This window comes from Ovis aries, chromosome 11 (genome assembly GCF_016772045.2).
Source record: "Ovis aries strain OAR_USU_Benz2616 breed Rambouillet chromosome 11, ARS-UI_Ramb_v3.0, whole genome shotgun sequence".
In the NCBI taxonomy this organism is placed as follows: Eukaryota; Metazoa; Chordata; class Mammalia; order Artiodactyla; family Bovidae; genus Ovis; species Ovis aries.
The window spans coordinates 37,450,608-37,467,276 of record NC_056064.1 but is presented as its reverse complement, the minus strand read 5'-3'; the positions used below and the strand labels follow the sequence as shown (position 1 = coordinate 37,467,276).

The window sequence follows — 16,669 nt, the reverse complement described above, 5'->3', positions numbered from 1 at the left end:
AGTCTCCTCAACTATAAAATGGAGGTGATGCCTAACTCATAGCTGTCCACCTACAAAGGGGAGGTGATGGCACCTCTGCCATGGTGTTGTGAAAATTCAATTGAGAAAACACGCACTCAAAGCACCAACATGGGCCCCGACACACAGGCCTTCCTTGCCCTCTCCCTTTAGCCTAGTCATCTTAAAACTCAATGAGACAGGACTAGATGATAATAGAAGTGTAAAGGCCGCTGGGGAAAAGACTCATGCATTCCTCCCATTTTCCCCCATTCTTCTGGGGAAACTTCCAGCCAGCTAGCCACAGGTCATGTCACACCAGGACATCATGCCACATCATTTGAGAATCTCTGTTGAAGCAACACCCCAGGGAACCCCAGGCCTGGCAGGTCCTTCTCCAGTGGCAGACCAGCAATCAATAAATAGCTGTTGGTCTGGAAATGTCAGAAGGGCCAACTGAAATATGAGTATGTTTTGGTGTGTGTGTGTATCCTGCTGGGGAAACAGTTCATGTTTATCTCTCCTCCTCCCAACCCCCTAGGGTTTATGATGTGACTTTCTTTTAATGATTAACAGCCAGAAGGCAGAGGCTAAGGCGTCTGTTCTGGGTTTAGAGGAAAAGAAATGTTTTGTGAGACCACATGATCTGAAATGGAAACACTGATGGGGACTGACGGGGTCTGAGTAGAATCACAGAGGGCAGGGCTGAGCCCAGCAGGGAAAGAAGAGAAGGGGAACTGCTTCCTTACCTCTTGCTGCCAGAGTGAGCATCTTGAAGGAAATTGGCACTGTGCTTATTAATGGAATAATTAGTCAGGTGCATGCAGATATCATTCTGGGGAAAGAGACACAAGTCTGTGGGGTCAGAAGGAAGCGCAGCCTCCCACTTCCTCTATGCACCCTCCCGTGGGCCCTGGGGTTTAAAGAGAAGGAAGAGGATGTCTTAGGGCTTACATATCCTGGCAAAAAGGAAGAAGAAAGAAGGGGTACCCTACAGCCTGGAGCATAACACTCCCACTCCTCCAGAGGCTGAGTGGCACTCGGCTGAGGAAGACCTAAGGAACCCTGGGGCCAGGGATGTGGGGGGAGGACTAAGGGCTTGCCCATGTCCTTTTTTTGAGCACCATGGAACTGTGGTTTTGCAGTCAGGCCACGAGTCCCATCCTCACCTCTTTCTAGTTCTGTGAACTTGGGCCTTGGCCCAAGGTCCTGGACTTTCCTAGTTCTGCTGTCCTTATAACTGGGTTTTAGTTTCCTCATCTGTAAATTGGAGATGATAATCCCTATTCTGAGGGCTCTTGGGAAGGCTAAATCCAAGAACAGATACACCCTGTTACCCAGTAAATGAGAGTCTAGCAAGTGACAGCCACATTCACCATGCCTTGAGAATGCAGATGTAATGAGGGGTCTTTTTACCAGCTTAAAGAGGAAGTGGAGGCAGCGTGTCGCCGAGCTCACCAGGTTGTCTGTGCAGGGATGGGAGTAAGAGGTGGTGGCGAAGCGTGCCAATCCTTCATTGTACACAAAAATCCTGAGGGGGTCACAGGATGTCATGAGCACATAAATCCGTAAGTCGAACTTGAACCCATCAATGATAAAGGGCTGGGAGGAGAGAACAGAAGCCAAACAGCATCAGAGGAGAAACCCAGACCTGAAGCCCAATAGGGCCCTGTCTTGTGTTTGGCGTCAGCTCCAGTGTTGCCTGTGTTTAAAAAAGGGTGGCCTGGGCCGGGACTAGAGAGGGAGATGTGGGGCCTGGGCCCTGTGACCCATCACGTGACCTTGTGGAAGTCACTAAACCACACCTGGCCTTTGTTTCCTGATCTGTCGAATGGCACAAGTAACTACCTTGAAGAGCTCTCCTGGCAATGAAACAAAATAACATGAAGAAGTCCTGTGATGAAGGACATGTTGTCACCCTCCAAGACTGTATATACTACAGTTGTCCTGCCAGAATTCTCATGCAGTTGCAATGCTGATGGCAATGCCAGCCAGGCTTCCCTTCCATGTACCTTCTAGAAGGCTCTCTCTCTGTACTGGGCTTTATCTCCAGTCATGGAGTACAGCTGGTTGCCCTGGTCTCTCCAGAGCTATTTCTCTCTCCCAAAGGAGGTGGGATCTCCAGAGAGATCCTGCCAGGGGCCAGCCTGGCAGGGCCAGACCAACCTCCAAGGGTGCAAGGGCACTCTGGCCTAGGCACATGTCACCTCTCCAGTCAGAAGGCTTGGTCTGATCAAGTACAAGGCAGAAGCCGGGATTTAGCATCACTCCTCCCCGTCCTCCCTTCCCTAGCTTCACAGTGAAGCTGCAGGGTGAGGGTGCGTGGATGATAGATAAATAGTTATGATGAGGAAGTACCTTTGAGATATAGAGCTGACAGATCATATCCTCCCCTGGTTTGATTTCTTTCACTGTTCGCGTGATGAATATACCTTTCCCTTGGCAGCCCGAGTCCGGCTTACAGATGTAAGTCTTATTTTTTCTTGACCTGCTGTAGTTCTGCAAATCTCCCCAGCTACCAGAGCAGGGAGGGAATGAGACACCTTTAGCTGGGGATCAGCAAAAATGAAAGCTAGCTCTTTATTCTTTTTAAAAAGTGACAGAAACCCTGGGATTGACAGACAGATGCCCAGAGATCTGGAGAGACAGTGGAGCACACACAGTGGAGAGTGGATGGGCTCTGGAGGGAGATCAGCGCTGGATTTAAGCCCAGGCAACATCACTCACCAGCAGTGTGGCCCTTTGCGAGGACTTGGCCTCACTAACCCTCAATTCCATCATCTACACAATGAGGACAGTGACAGTTGTCTCATACATGACACAGTGCAGGCAAGGTGTTGGTACATGCCTCACATCCCATAAAAGTAACTGTGATCCACACAGTTTGGCTTTGAGTTTACAGATAAGAGATGTGGAGTTCTGAATCTGACTCAAGCCCTGACAAATGATGTGACTTTGGATCTCCTTCTGGACTCCAGCTTTTCTTCTGTAACACCTCCACTCTAGCTACAGTGACAGGGAAAATGCTATCTTTTTGTTTTAATTTTTGGCCTCACCCTGTGGCATTTGGGATCTTAGTTCCCCAACCAGGATTGAACCTGCACCCCCTGCATTGGAAGGCGGAGTCTTATACTGGACCACCGGGGTAGTCTGGCAGATGCTATCTTTGGATGTACTTTGAAGAAAGTATACTCAGAAGCAAGCAACCAACTTAAAGGATTCTAAATCTCAGCCTTGCGATACTTCTTGTTTTCCATTTAACTCAAGGAGCTTTGTGGCCACTGGAGGTCATGTAACTACAATGTCTCTCAGTGGCCATGAAATCAGGAGGAGCCTGCTGACATGATGACAAACATATTTCCTTCTAAGTTGCAGCTAAGCTCTGCCAATTGTTCTAGACAAGTCTGAAAAAGCTGGGCACCCTGGCGCTCTTGGTTCGGGAAAGCACTCAGTGGAGCAGGGACAGTGGGACTCCTGTGGGGCCCCTGCCCTGTGAACATCATTCTGATGGCAATGCTTCTGTACCCCCACCTCATCCAGACACTGGACTGTATCCAGGTCATGCTCATGTCACCTCACATTTCTCCTGCTTCTCAGCGGTGTGGTCCAGAGTACTTTATGTACCAGGGATGGATGTCCAGATGGATATAGTGAGACAGAGATGGGAAAAGGCTGACTGCCATGTCCTGCCATGGGTCAGAGGTCAGGCATCCCTCCCTGCTCCTAATGGTTAGAGGGCTCTAACCATCACCTTACTCCCTCCAGAAGTGCTCGAAGGCCTCAAAAATTCAGAAACTGCACAGTGAAAGGACTGGAACAAGTTCAAAATCAACAGCTTTCAAGGTGAGAACAAACTCTCACCCCAACTGCAGGCACAGGCTCCAAGGCACCCAGCCCCTAAATGTCATCTAATTTTACAGGCAGAGCCTTGTGTTTTCTCAACCTTGGACACACCCTTTATCCCTTCTCTTCCTGAAGAGACAGAAATGGAAGATCCTACGGGAAGGGAAAGTAGTAACCAGGGTTAGGGGCAAGAGGAAAATGTAAACTGGGGGTGGGGAGTGGAGAAAGGGGCACTCACTCAGCAGGAAGACACCAGGTCCTCGGGAAAAAGTGGAAATCTTTGGGGAACATCTTCAACATGCGGCTCATATTCCTGGCCAGCAAGTCCTTGCGGCAGATTTCACTCATCCCTGGGAAGTGATTGATTTTCTGCAAAGGAAGCCGGAAGTGGTGAACAATGGGGCCCACAGGAGCACCCAGGAGCTCCCCTTTGGGGTCAGTCATAAGAGTGGGGCCCCACAGGGTCGATACCACGCTTACGCCGAGGACCAGCTCTGACCCAGATACCTGGTAACTTTTCATTTCCATCACCCGTTCCAGTGACACTGAGAAGTCAGTCCAGTAGAGAGTCCAGTCGTCATTTTCTCCTCCCTCTCGAAGGCCATACTGTTGGGCGGCCCTACGCACTGCCAGGAGGGAGAGGAAGAAAGACCCATGGGGGGAAGTGGGAAAGGAGCACGAGACGGGGAGGTTATGTTCCTAGGTGCTCCCAGACTGTACACGGAAGCCAGACTAGTGGGCTCCCTGGGACCGGAAGCCATCTTGCCCCATCTGGACACACCGTTGCCGAGAAAGGAACACAGAGAGTCGAAAGCTATTGGAGAGCACGGCCTGTGCCCAGTGATCACCACAGAAGGTTTTCTGAGGTCAGTGTTTCACCCACCCTTGCCAGGAAGCAGGCCTTTGGCTTTCCTCCAAACACTAGCACTGAGTGTTCAGGGAATATAAACTAATCCTTAACGTCAGCCAAAACCAAGCTTAATTAGTAAGGTAAATTGACAGAAGAAAACTACACAGTGTATTTCAAAACCACACACATCCTTCTTTCCTGGTCCCTATTAATAACTGGGAGCTGACTCCAATACAAATTCAAATACTTTCAAGGACCTGGAAAGGAAGAAATGCCTGTAGTCACCAGAAGTCAGGATCAGCCTAAAGCACCCAAATTCAAAGTGAAAATAATAACACTCTGCTCTGCAGTCAAAGTAGGTCTGCAGGTCATCTTGAGCCCATGGACTGCCAGTTTGTAACTTGTGCTCCAGAAAAGAGCTATTGATTGCAGCCATCACTGCCAGCTGTTCAACAGATCCCCCAATAATCATACACAGAAACTAGAGAGTGTGGAAGTACACACCACTGAGATAAAAACTCATATTTTCTTGGAATGAGATTCCCAACTTTCTCAAATAGTTAATTGGACTGGGAGATACAAAGAACACAATTAGAAGACACCCCTTTCCCATCCTCAGGAATATATGAGTGACCCTTCCCAACTCTTCGGGGGAATCTGGTGGGGTCCCCATGGTGGATACGTTGAGGGCAGATGCTCACCACTCTCATATCGGCAGCTGGATAGATTGATCACCAATCATCTGGAAAAGAGAAAGGGGAAAGCACCAAGACAGAGACAGACACACTTGCCAGAACAAGTGACTGCATGCAGAAACATCCAGTCCCACGGGGGCTGAGTGAAATCTCAGTGGCTACACTGAGCCTGCTTTGACCATCCCTGTTACTGGGGACACACACCCTTGTAGCTGCAGAGAGACAGAAAACATGGGTGCAGAGTACTGTTGCTCTGCCTATGAGCTAGAAATACTGTATTGTGATTATGGCTGATTTTCCTTGAAGCTTCACATTAACGTCATCACTCCTCAATCCTCTAATTCCAGTGGCCCATCAGGAATAGGAAGTGAACATCTTTTTGGCCAAAATATTTAATGGTCTCCCTTCTACTGCCCCCCACTAAGGGAAGTGATGAGTTAGAAAGCAGATAAGATGTCAGATATCAATCAGTCTGAGGAGTGATTCATCCCCCTGCCCCGACCAAGAATGGAGTAGGGTATGGCAAAATATTAAATAAGAACTGGAATACAGAAGCCACAGTCAGATCCTAAGAAATCAACGTGGTTGTTACATTTAAAGTATCCTAAACCCCCAAGACAATAAGCACTTTCTTAAAATGAGGAAATAGTCTCTCCCCACACAATTTTTCAAAAAGCATTCTAACAACAGAAGGAAGATGAGGACGGGTGTGGTTTTAGATTACACACACCATTATTTGATTCTATAAAACAGAATCAAAAGTAGGTTCTTTTTTATATGAACCAAAAATGGTGTGACTGACTCCACACAGCTTCTCCTTTACCTACTCCTTAGCAGCTGAGGCCCCCTCCCCTCCAGGTCCCTCCTGCTTTTCCCACCATGGATCCCCATTCCCCATCTTGCAATCCTAACCTCTTTTTCTTCCTCTTCTTCTTGCCTTGCTGATGGGCACTCTGAAGCCCCCTTTGAGCCCCAGTGTTCTCTCTCACAAAAGCCATGGTGATGCTTTCTTTTGAATCTTCTATAGAACCGTCCTCTTTCTCTTCTGAGTCTGTCCCTTCCTCTTCTTCCATAGGCAGGCACTGGAGCATCTCCCTTGCCTGTGAGGAGGCTCGGGGGAAATACTGCCCCCCCCCACCCTGGAGAGAGGGCAAACAGAATGGCAGTTACTCAGATCCACCTGCAGGGGGACCCCCTCCCTTGCTCATGTGGGCGGTGGGCCAACACTCAGAACCAGACAACAGGTTGCAGTGTATGAAATGCTACCTCACCTCCACAGTTCATGCAAGCTCCAGCAAGGAGCTGATTCCACCTTTTGCCATGACTATGACCTTGGGGACTCACTCAGCCAACTCTGGCCTTGGTTTTTCCCTCCTGGGGTTTTCAGCATCATAGCAAGCTGAGATGCTATGCCTGGCACCAGGTAAACAGTCTTATTGTTAAACTGAGTGAGTATCTGGAGACAGCCTCAGAAATGAGCCCTGAGCCTCCCTAGCTGAAGGAGTTGGTCCCCGTGGTTGTAGATGGGGTGCTTTGAGGAGGTCTGTTAACTATTCAGGCGCTGCACCAAACATCCTGCATGCAACTGGCATTCACAAGTGCAGGACTGACTTGTAGTTGACTTAGCAAGACTCCAGCCCAGGGTCAGATGCAAGCCTTCAGAGACTTCAGCCACAGAAGAGGCTACTATGTCTCCCTCACCATCCAATTCAAAATAAAAGCAAGACAAAATAATAAAATACCTACAAGGAGTCCAGCAAAGTTCTCATCCCCTAACCCCACCTCCATGATGACTTCCTTGATGCTTGCTTGAAATTTCAAATATCAAGGTTTTCAACATGGTTTTTAATGCCCTTGCTTCACTAATCCTTAGGAATGTGCTTAGTCTGCCTTTGGGTACCCAGAACTGCCCAATGAACTGATTCATATTCCCTTCACATCTGAGGCTTCTATGACCATAAAACCAGATTTCTGGTACTTCCTCCTCCTCTCCTCACCTCCCCAAACCCCACCAATCTCTTCATTATTTTAGCCCCTCTGATTTGATGTCAATAGTTCTCTTGCTAATTACCCTATTCTTTCTTTAAAACTCCTTGGCTTTTAACAAATGGTTAATATCTTTACTACAATTTATTCTAATTTATTATTATCATTGAAATACTGTTAATATTATAACATTAAAGGAAGCTCAGAAAAGGGCAAGGTGGGAAGCCACTGGTAACTAACAGAGCAACTTTGGCCTTTTTGTGCATTCTCTTTAAGACTTTTTTTTAATGTGGACAATTTAAAAAGTCTTTATCGAGTTTGTTACAAAACTGCTTCTGTTTTATGTTTTGGTTTTTGGCCACAAGGCATGTGAAATCTTAGTTCCTGGCCCAGGGATCGAACCTGTGTCTCCTGCATTGGAAGGCAAAGTCTTAGCGACTGGACCAGACGGAAGTCCCTTGTATATTCCTTTTTATTCTAAAATTCTAATTATCCTTAGACTTATATAATTACAAGTCTTATATAATTATATAAGTCTTATATAATTATAATTATGTAATAAAAAACATATGATCTGCTTTTTGTCCCTTACTATCATATCATAACCATTCTTTTGGTTGTGGTAAAGTTTACATAGTTGTAGCTTTTCATCATTGTGTAATAATATCCCACTGAAGGAATGTGTCTGAATTTAACCAGCCATTGCAATTAAATGCAGTTATTGGCAATGAAAGTTGCTTTCAATTCTGCTATTATATAAATAGCTCTAAAATGCACACTTTCATGTATAGAAGAGCCTTTATTTCTTTAGGATTATAGTCTTAAGATATTTATCCAGAACCAGGATTACTAAGTTAATGAATACGGAAATTATGTAGCCTCTGATATTTTATTTATTTATTTATATCACCATGTTATTTCCCAGAGGGATTCCAACAATTTCAACTACCACCAGCAACATGCAATTACAGCAGGCTCACCAGAGTCACACAACCTCTTGGGAATCACCTCCCCTCTATACTCAACCTTGCTAATTCCTGACAACTTCGATACCTTACAGCCATGTTTTATTTAACATTATGATACCCTGCCACCACTCTCCCATTTCTTTTTCAAACCAAAATGGGGGAGGGTGCTCTAATTCAGGGGCTACCTATGAATAATTTAATAATAAAATCCTACATGGACATAAATCCTTAGGTTTTCCAAAGAATTTTCACACACACCATCTCACTGAATGCTCATAGCCACCACTGAGAGGAACAGCAGAGCTATTAAGCGGCCAAGAACTGCCCCCTGTTTCTCTCTCTCTCTGAAGAGGGCTGTTCCTCACAGCCAAGCCATCTGTGGTGATGCCTGCCCTGAGCACGGGGAGAAAGGTTGCACTCAGTGCAATTAACGGATGAAAGCTGGGCGTTGTGCGTCAGTTTTTCTCTGTGAACAGGCATATTCTTGGAAAAGTTCAAGAGGACTGCAGTACATGAAGTCTTGACCTTGGACTGCTCGCTTCCTGCCAGGTAAACGGCCGGCTCCCCTCCCCTGGCCTCCACAATGGCTGCTGTTTACCAAGCCCTCTAGGAGGTGTGGCTCCGTTTACCTAAAGGTTAATGTTAACTTGAGGAGGGAAAACTGACCCTGAATCTGGCCTCTGGAGTCGCAGGTTGTCTTTGCCCTTTTTCAAATCCTTGCCCAAGTGGTAAAAACAAGTCATGGTTGCTTATATTTGTCTGCCTCAAAGAGAACAACAACCCTCCCCGACCAAAAACTAAAAAGCCAGTCAAATTCTGTTTACTCTTGCACAAGAGAGCCTGGGGCACAGAAAGCAAGGAAGGGACGGAGCTTGTGTAGTTCTGTGGGTTCGTCATGGCAGACCTGCCCACCCTCCTCTGTAAACTAGGCTACATGAAACACACTTGGAAGGCACCCGAGATACGCAAGACAGCAGACAACAGTCATTGCCAAGTCTGACTATTTTCGCTTTGTCTTTGGGAGCTTTCTCTTCCCCCAGCCCTCCTCTTCCTGTTTCATACCCAAGGCTAAATCCTGTTGGCTTCTCTCCAGCCCCTAAAAGAGAACAGCTCGCTCAACATTTGTCACCAGGGTTCGCCTACTGAATCTCGCCTACAGAAACGTCTACTTGCCCCAAGGTGGTGGTCATCACTGTTAGAGACGTAAGAGAGGAGTAGCTGCCAATAACTGGGAAATGTAGACCTGTCCTGAAAATCTAGATGTCCAATTGCTTCAGGCCAGCCATCAACCAGAACTGAGCAATGGCTCCCTCTCTAGACACTTTCCAGTCTGCCTCCGTCCCTATCATTCCCTATTGTCTCCCTGATTCAGGAGCCAAGTGACAGTTACCCTCACGTTATTGTTCTCCATTTAGCAGCATTAAGAGAGAGAGGAAACACTAGATCACTTCTCTTTCATTTAGGCTCCACGTCTGACCCCACAGACATCTGAATTTACTCAGACTCTGTTAGCAGATCTCAACTTTTCTTTCCTAGTCTCAGCAACTACTCCCTGTTAACCTGGGGGTTCCTACCTACTCTCCTGTCTTAAAATGTGGTCAAAAGCAATCTTGCAGCCTTCAGAAATCAAAAGAGGTGAGGCCACAGATTTAAAGAACAAGGTTAAGGAGAATACAAAGAAGGGAGGGGGGCTGCTGCTAGCATCCTGAAATATGGTACTTATATCCCAGTGGAAGGGCCTGTGCCTGATGCTGAAGCTCCAATGCTTCGGCCACATGAGAAGAACTGACTCTTTAGAAAAGACCCTGATGCTGGGAAAGACTGAAGGCAGGAGGAAAAGGGGATGACAGAGGATGAGATGGTTGGATGGCATCACCAACTCAGTGGACATGAGTTTGAGCAAGGTCCGGGAGATGGAGAAAGACAGGGAAGCCTGGCATGCTGCAGTCCATGGGGTCACACTGAGTAACTGAAAACAACAACAAAGGGCCTGTGCAGTAAGGGATGTGGCTTTAAACCACTTACCAAGAGGCAGCTATAAGGAAGTGGAAGAACTCAAGATTCTGGAGTCTATCTGCCTAGATTCCACTTCCTAGGTGAATGACCTTAGGCAATTTACTTATCATAACAGCTTACCTTCCTCAGCTGTAAAATGGTGTACCCCAGCCATGAGAATTAAATGCAGTAATTCGTTTGAGTTAATACAGTATGCTTAGGAGAGTGCCTGGCACATAGCAGGTGCCCACTATTTGCTATCATTCTCAGCTGTGTGGCCCTGGACTGTGACTTCTCTGATGGAAGAGGCTATTGTGAATTCTCAACGCTTGCCACAGTGTCTGGCACATAACAGAGATCCCTATGCTTCTTGAATGAATGGACTGGAAGGATGAATAAATGCAGAAACTAGTTTCACCTTTCTAAGGTTCCTTTTCCTCATCTATAGAATAGAAATGTTGTGTGAGCATAAAAAGCAACTTTCGTAAAGCATTGACTTTGCATCCTTTCATATATCAGGCATTTAAGACAGTTTCATTCACTATAATAGTAAATACTATTTACAACCTACTTACCAAGAATGCATGCGTGTGTGCTAAGTCGCTTCAGTCCTGTGTGACTCTGTGTGACCCTATGGACTGTATAGCCCACCAGGCTCCTCTGTCCATGGGATTCTCCAGGCAAGAATACTGGAGTGGGTTGCCATGCCCTCCTCCAGGGGGTCTTCCCAACCCAGAGATCAAACCCATATCTCTTACGTGTCCTGCATTGGCAGGCAGATTCTTTACCACTAGCGCCACCTGGGAAGCCCACTTACCAAGTATAACAGGTATTAATTATACTTACCAAGTATAACAGGTATTAATTATACTAAAGCACTTTACATACATACTGTCTCATCTCATCCTCATAATATCATACCATAGATACTCTCTTACTTCTATTACAGATGAGAAGGCTGAAACACAGAGAGGGTAAGAGGCAGACCTGGGATTAGAAGCTATTTTCATATTCATCTGACCCCACAGCCTGTCTCTCCTCTACACTCCATCCACTGCCTTTTCCTCTCCAACCACCCGTAAACGACCGTAACCATAAAGTGAAGCGACTGATTTCCTAGCTCCCAGAAGCAGTCTTGGTGATGTTAGCCTCTTAAGAATCAGCTGGTCCCACACCATTTTCCTTTAAACCAAATACTTCTAAATTCCCACTTCCAACAAGGGGCCTGGATCTCCCCAGACCTGACATAATCTGAGACCAGCCCTATTGTTCCTACTGTATATGTATTACTCTGTTTCTTTCCCTTCTTTTCGCCAGTGTCCACACTGTACCAGGGCTCTTATTTGAGTGTAATTAGAGCATGTTCCAGTGGAACTCCTGAATATTACAGCTGGGAGGAACCTTGGAAATTGTCCAGTTCAGTCTGTTTGCTTCTTAGAGGTTTTGAAATCCCCTTCCCAGCTAGCGGAGAGGGACAATTTGTAGAAAGCCGGAGAGAAGTCAGCAGAGCCAGGATCAAAGCCCCAGCTTCCTGCCCTTTGACATAGCTTTCCATTAGGCCAGTCAGTGGGCAGGCAATATAGACCAAGGGACTTGGGGAGTTAAAGCAAAAACAACATACATACTATGCTGCACAAATATATGTAGCAAACATAGCAAATATCATCTTGTTTTTCTTGCTAACACAAGACACAGTCAATTCCCCTTCCCAGGTAAAATAGTTAAGACCATGAAAAAAAACCTGTTTGCATTTTGTTATCGGATTTGATCTTAGGATCTTCCAAGTAGAGGTTGCCAACCAAAGCCTAGTGACAGCATGAAAATGACTTCCATTGGCCACCAGGGGGAGGGGATGAGCACTGGGAGAGCTCTACGCAAGCAAACACAATGCAGGTTACTTGGAGGGACTCATTTCTACTTCTCAAAGACGACACATGTTGACTACTCTTCTGGGCCCGAGAGGTGCTACAGAAGGGTGGGAAATGTTTAGTGCTTTCCTTTGCTAGGCGGAATTAATATGTTTAGTTGCTCAGTCATGTCTGACTCTGCGACCGATGGACTGCAACCTGCAAGGCTCCTCTGTCCATGGGGATTCTCCAGGCAAGAATACTACACTGGGTTGCCATGCCCTCCTCCAGGGGATCTTCCCAACCCAGGGATTGAACTCAGGTTTCCCCCATTGCAGGCATATTGTTTACCGTCTGAGCCACCAGGGAAGCCCGAGAATACAGGAATGGGTAGCCTATCCCTTCTGCAGGGAATCTTCCCAACCCAGGAATCGAACTGGGGTCTCCTGCATTTCAGGCAGATTCTTTACCAGCTGAGCTACCAGGGATTAATATGGGGGTCTGTAAAAGGGAGGAAAGAATCATTTGGTTGTTAAGTGTTTCAAATGTTAGCCTAGGTTTTTTAACCCTGACCTTCACAACCCAGGCTTTTCTTTTGGTCTGTAGGAATTCATTCAGCACTGAGTTTTCCTACTGTGTCTGCCTGTGACTTCCTTCTCTTCCTCCAAATAACAGGTTTTCCTGCACTCCACTCACCTTTTCATCTTTTGGTCCTCATTCCCCTACCAGAAGCATAGAACGCCTCTGCTAGCTCTTAGAAAAGATAGGAGATAGGGCAAAAAAAGATATGGAGTAAGATCTCTGAATCTTGCTTTTAGCTTTGCCTGTTTGACATAGGATATCATATTTAGAAGCCAGTGCTTATATTCACCCTCATTTCCTATCTTTTCCATCATTACAGAATCACCAAGAAGATAAACGCTTAATATCCAGGAAAGTGCTTTGAACTTTGAAGTGGGCAAGATAAAATAAAATGCCTACTATGGGCCTCCACTCCTTCCCCTACTCTAGCAAGGTTGTTTTTTTTTTTCTGCCCCTTGTTACCAGAGTCAATTTGAGCACTATTTGGTCTATATTTTAGCATAAAACTATGACTTCAGAAAGGAAGGGCTTCCCTGGTGGTTCAACTGGTAAAGACTCTGCCTGCAATGCAGGAGACCTGGGTTCAATCCCTGGGTTGGGAAGATCCCCTGGAGAAGGGAACGGCTATCCACTCCAGTATTCTGGCCTGGAAAATTCCATGGACTATACAGTCCATGGGGTCACAAAGAGCTGGACGCAACTGAGAGACTTTCACTTTCACTATGGTCTTTTGGCTTTTCATTCTATCCACCCTTTGAATTTCAGCACAGGGCCTGAAGGGACCCTTAGCAAAACACAGACTAACAAGGGAGGTACTCAACTATTCAAGGGTTTTGCCAATAAGTGCTGAGAATAACTGGCCACATTCCCTGCGAACAAGAAACTTGCCGACTCAGATGCCATCTTTTATTCTGCTAGAAATCAAGGCATTCTGTAAGACTGGAAGATGCAATTTTCAGGCAGGCTCATACCCAGTCATTTTCTCCACAATACGCAGTGCGTAACTAGCAAAGACAGATTGGTTCTGGATCCAAACCCCACCTCTACCGCTTACTGTAACAGAAGGGTGACTGTGGGTGAGTGAGTCTCTCTGTACCTCAGTTCCCTCGTAAGTAAAATTATATTCACCTCATGGGGTTGCTTTAAAGATTAAGTGAGTTAATATTTCTAAAGCTCTTAAAGTAATGCTTGGTTCAAAATAAGGGCTACTGTAAAATGAAAATATAATTGTGGCACTGGTGTACACAATAAATAACTTAAGTGCCTAGCACATACTAGGGTTTAGTAAACTGTAGCCCCCTTCCCAAGTTCATTCCTATTAATAAATATGTTACATTCTTCCCTAGGGTTCAAATCCCAAAGAACTTTCCTCAAGCCTAGAAGGGTTTTCCTTCAGGAAGGTGAGAAATAACGCCTAGAAATGAAAGAAAAAGGAGATAGGTTATTTGGAGAGGGCTGGAAAGGAGGTAGGTTATTTGCAGGGGGCTGCGCTGCCACGAGAAGCAGAAATGTCTTTCTGTAAGGATTCTCCAGACAAAGGAAGAAAGGTGATCAGGAGAAGGATCCGAGGATGAGGAAGGAGGAAAGGGACAGAGTTGTGCGATTCCCAGGGATCTCTGGTATCTCAGGGACAGCTCCCTGGGGGCAAAGGTTTGGGGAAATCCAGGGAGGGCAGGAAGTGAGGGTGCGCACAGAGGGCGACCCAGGTTTGGGAGGAAAGGTAGGTTAGGAAAGACTGAGGAGCTGGGAAAAGAATGGTTGGTGTGTGAGAAAGGTCTGGCACGGGGTCCTGAGGACGAGAAAAGAGTGAGAATATTTTAGCAGTGAACTGAGTATGGGGCGTGGAAGAGGGCGAGCGATACCTAGACCTGCAGAGAAGAGGCGGGCTACAGCAGAACCGAGAGAAAGCAGAGGCGTGCGGGAGGCTTTTGCCACAGAATGCCCCCCAGGGAAGGGGAGAGGGGTAGCCATGGGAAACTGGGCACCGTGGGGGACCAGGGGGGCATGTAGAACCCGGTTTTCACTGGGGAGGCACTAGGAGGCCGCGGCCTGGGGGCAGCAGCGGGCTTTGGGGCGCTCTTACCCGCAATTCCTATTCCCCCGTCTCGCCCCCGCTCTGCCGCCCGTATAGCTCTCAACCACACTCGTGGGTCCCCTCCTCGAAGGAGACACGCTCCCTCTGGCTGCCAGACAACCCCTAACCCCAACCCGAGCCGCTCCTAATTTGGGGTCCGCCCGGCCCCCCTATTTGCATATAGGGCTTTCCAGGCCTTTGATTGGCCCCTTCGGTAGTTGGCATGACCCCCGCCTCCCGAATCCAGTTAACGGCTCGGAGAGAGAAGCGCCCGAGGTCGTCCCGGGAGACGCCGAGGACGCTGGGACGCGGGGCCGCGCTCCCGGCGCGCGAGGCGCAACTACCGCTTGCCCTCCGCGGGTCCCCGCCTTACCGGATCCGCCCAGCCCTCCCCGGTCCGCCCCGCCCCCGGGTCCTAGGCGGACCCGGCCCGCGCCGTCCGGGCGTCGTGCGCAGGCGCGGCTTGAACGTCGGGGGCCCGAGCGAATCAGAACGTCTGATTCTGGAGCTCCAGGGCCGTTAGTCGGTCCCAGCGAGGGGCGCCTTGGGCCTTAGGCACTCTGTAGAGGGTAAACATCCACTACCCGGAGCAGGAAACACCGAGCGGAGAGGGCTAGATTGAAACCCAAGTCGAGATCTCAGGTTGCCTGTGTAACCTCGGACAGCCGACGTGACCTGAGACTTAGCTTCTTTAGCAGTAAAATGGGTATCACAAGCCTGTGACGAACCGCTCAGGCTTATTGAATCATGATACATCAGAGGGTGGGGGCGGTGGGAGGGGGGGGGTCCTGACCCCGCCACTGAACTGGCCAATAAGAAAGAGCCGCCCAGGGCTCAGGGGATTTGACTTCTCAAAATAAGACCTTGACTGTTCTCAGGTGGAGAATCAGAGTAGTGACTGGATTCAAATAATTGTGGTTTCCTAAAGTTTCCAGCTGTCTGAGCTTAGAGTCCTGCCTGGAAAGGATCGGCAGCCAGTAAAGAATCGCACGACTGAGAGACTAAGCACAGCACAGAGCTGTTTTTGCCTGGGTTAATTCAGATTGGTGAAAGATTGAGCAGAGGATTGCTTTTAAGTCTTGAACCATAGCGATTCTGAGAACCTCCCTTACGGATTGAACCGAGGGGGGATATACATCCCTCTTCGTTCTTGAAATTTTTCCAGATGCTTGACTTGATGCCACTGAAATGTAACTGCTCCTGTGAAAAAAGATCGTTTAGTCCTAAGGAATAAGATTTATGTAAGACTTGGATCATTACTTTCTTTTCCGGCAATTGAGGGGAGACATGTAAGAAGGAGAAGGCCTCCTAAGAAAACCTGTAGTCAAAACAACTAAGGGAAAAGACAAAATCCACATCTGTGATGTGAAGCATGCTGAAGTTAGTCCAGGAGCTAAGTTTTAGCAGGTTCACTGGGAACTTTGTGCCCAGGACTTCGTGCCATGCTGTGACAGAATACTGGAGAAACAGCAGGTGAATGGACTTAAAAAAAAAAAAAACAAAAACAAACAACCTTCAGGAGAGTTTTTACTTTAAGTTGGAAGTATTTGGGCTACAGCCGATGCAGAAAGAAATCCAATTTGAACTTCCCTGATATAAATAAACCAGAGTTTTCCAAACACCAGTGGTCACAACCTGGCAACCCCCTCCACCCATCCAGGAAGATCTCCAGTCAGGCAGGCACCACCCAGCCATTTGGAATGTCCATTTTCTTGGACATTCCAAAAAATTGTGTAAACAAGTCTCATTAGAGACTTCCATCTTTTGAATCCCTACCCCCCCATATTAAACTGATGTCCAAACCTTAATCCCTAGCTATTTGGGGTAGTTAC

General features: G+C 47.2%; 1 protein-coding gene across 4 annotated transcripts in view; it reads right to left on the bottom strand.

The window, feature by feature from the left end:
- Positions 1 to 14,962, bottom strand: part of TTLL6 (tubulin tyrosine ligase like 6) — a 46,295-nt gene extending 31,333 nt beyond the window's left edge. The window contains exons 1-10 of one of the 4 annotated variants that reach the window (XM_060395553.1): positions 14,847 to 14,962; positions 12,533 to 12,682; positions 10,910 to 11,292; positions 6,298 to 6,524; positions 5,392 to 5,432; positions 4,348 to 4,466; positions 4,079 to 4,209; positions 2,356 to 2,512; positions 1,456 to 1,599; positions 747 to 832 (exon numbers count right to left, since the gene is read on the bottom strand). In XM_060395553.1, the coding sequence (XP_060251536.1) occupies positions 747 to 832; positions 1,456 to 1,599; positions 2,356 to 2,512; positions 4,079 to 4,209; positions 4,348 to 4,368 (539 nt within the window). In that variant the 5' untranslated portion in view covers positions 4,369 to 4,466; positions 5,392 to 5,432; positions 6,298 to 6,524; ... (1 more) ...; positions 12,533 to 12,682; positions 14,847 to 14,962. Of the gene's footprint in view, positions 1 to 746; positions 833 to 1,413; positions 1,600 to 2,355; positions 2,513 to 4,078; positions 4,210 to 4,347; positions 4,467 to 5,391; positions 5,433 to 6,297; positions 6,525 to 10,909; positions 11,293 to 12,532; positions 12,683 to 14,846 lie in introns of all 4 variants that reach the window. The other 3 variants (XM_060395552.1, XM_060395555.1, XM_060395554.1) reach the window with 3 other exon arrangements.
- Between the last annotated feature and the right edge of the window lie 1,707 nt (positions 14,963 to 16,669).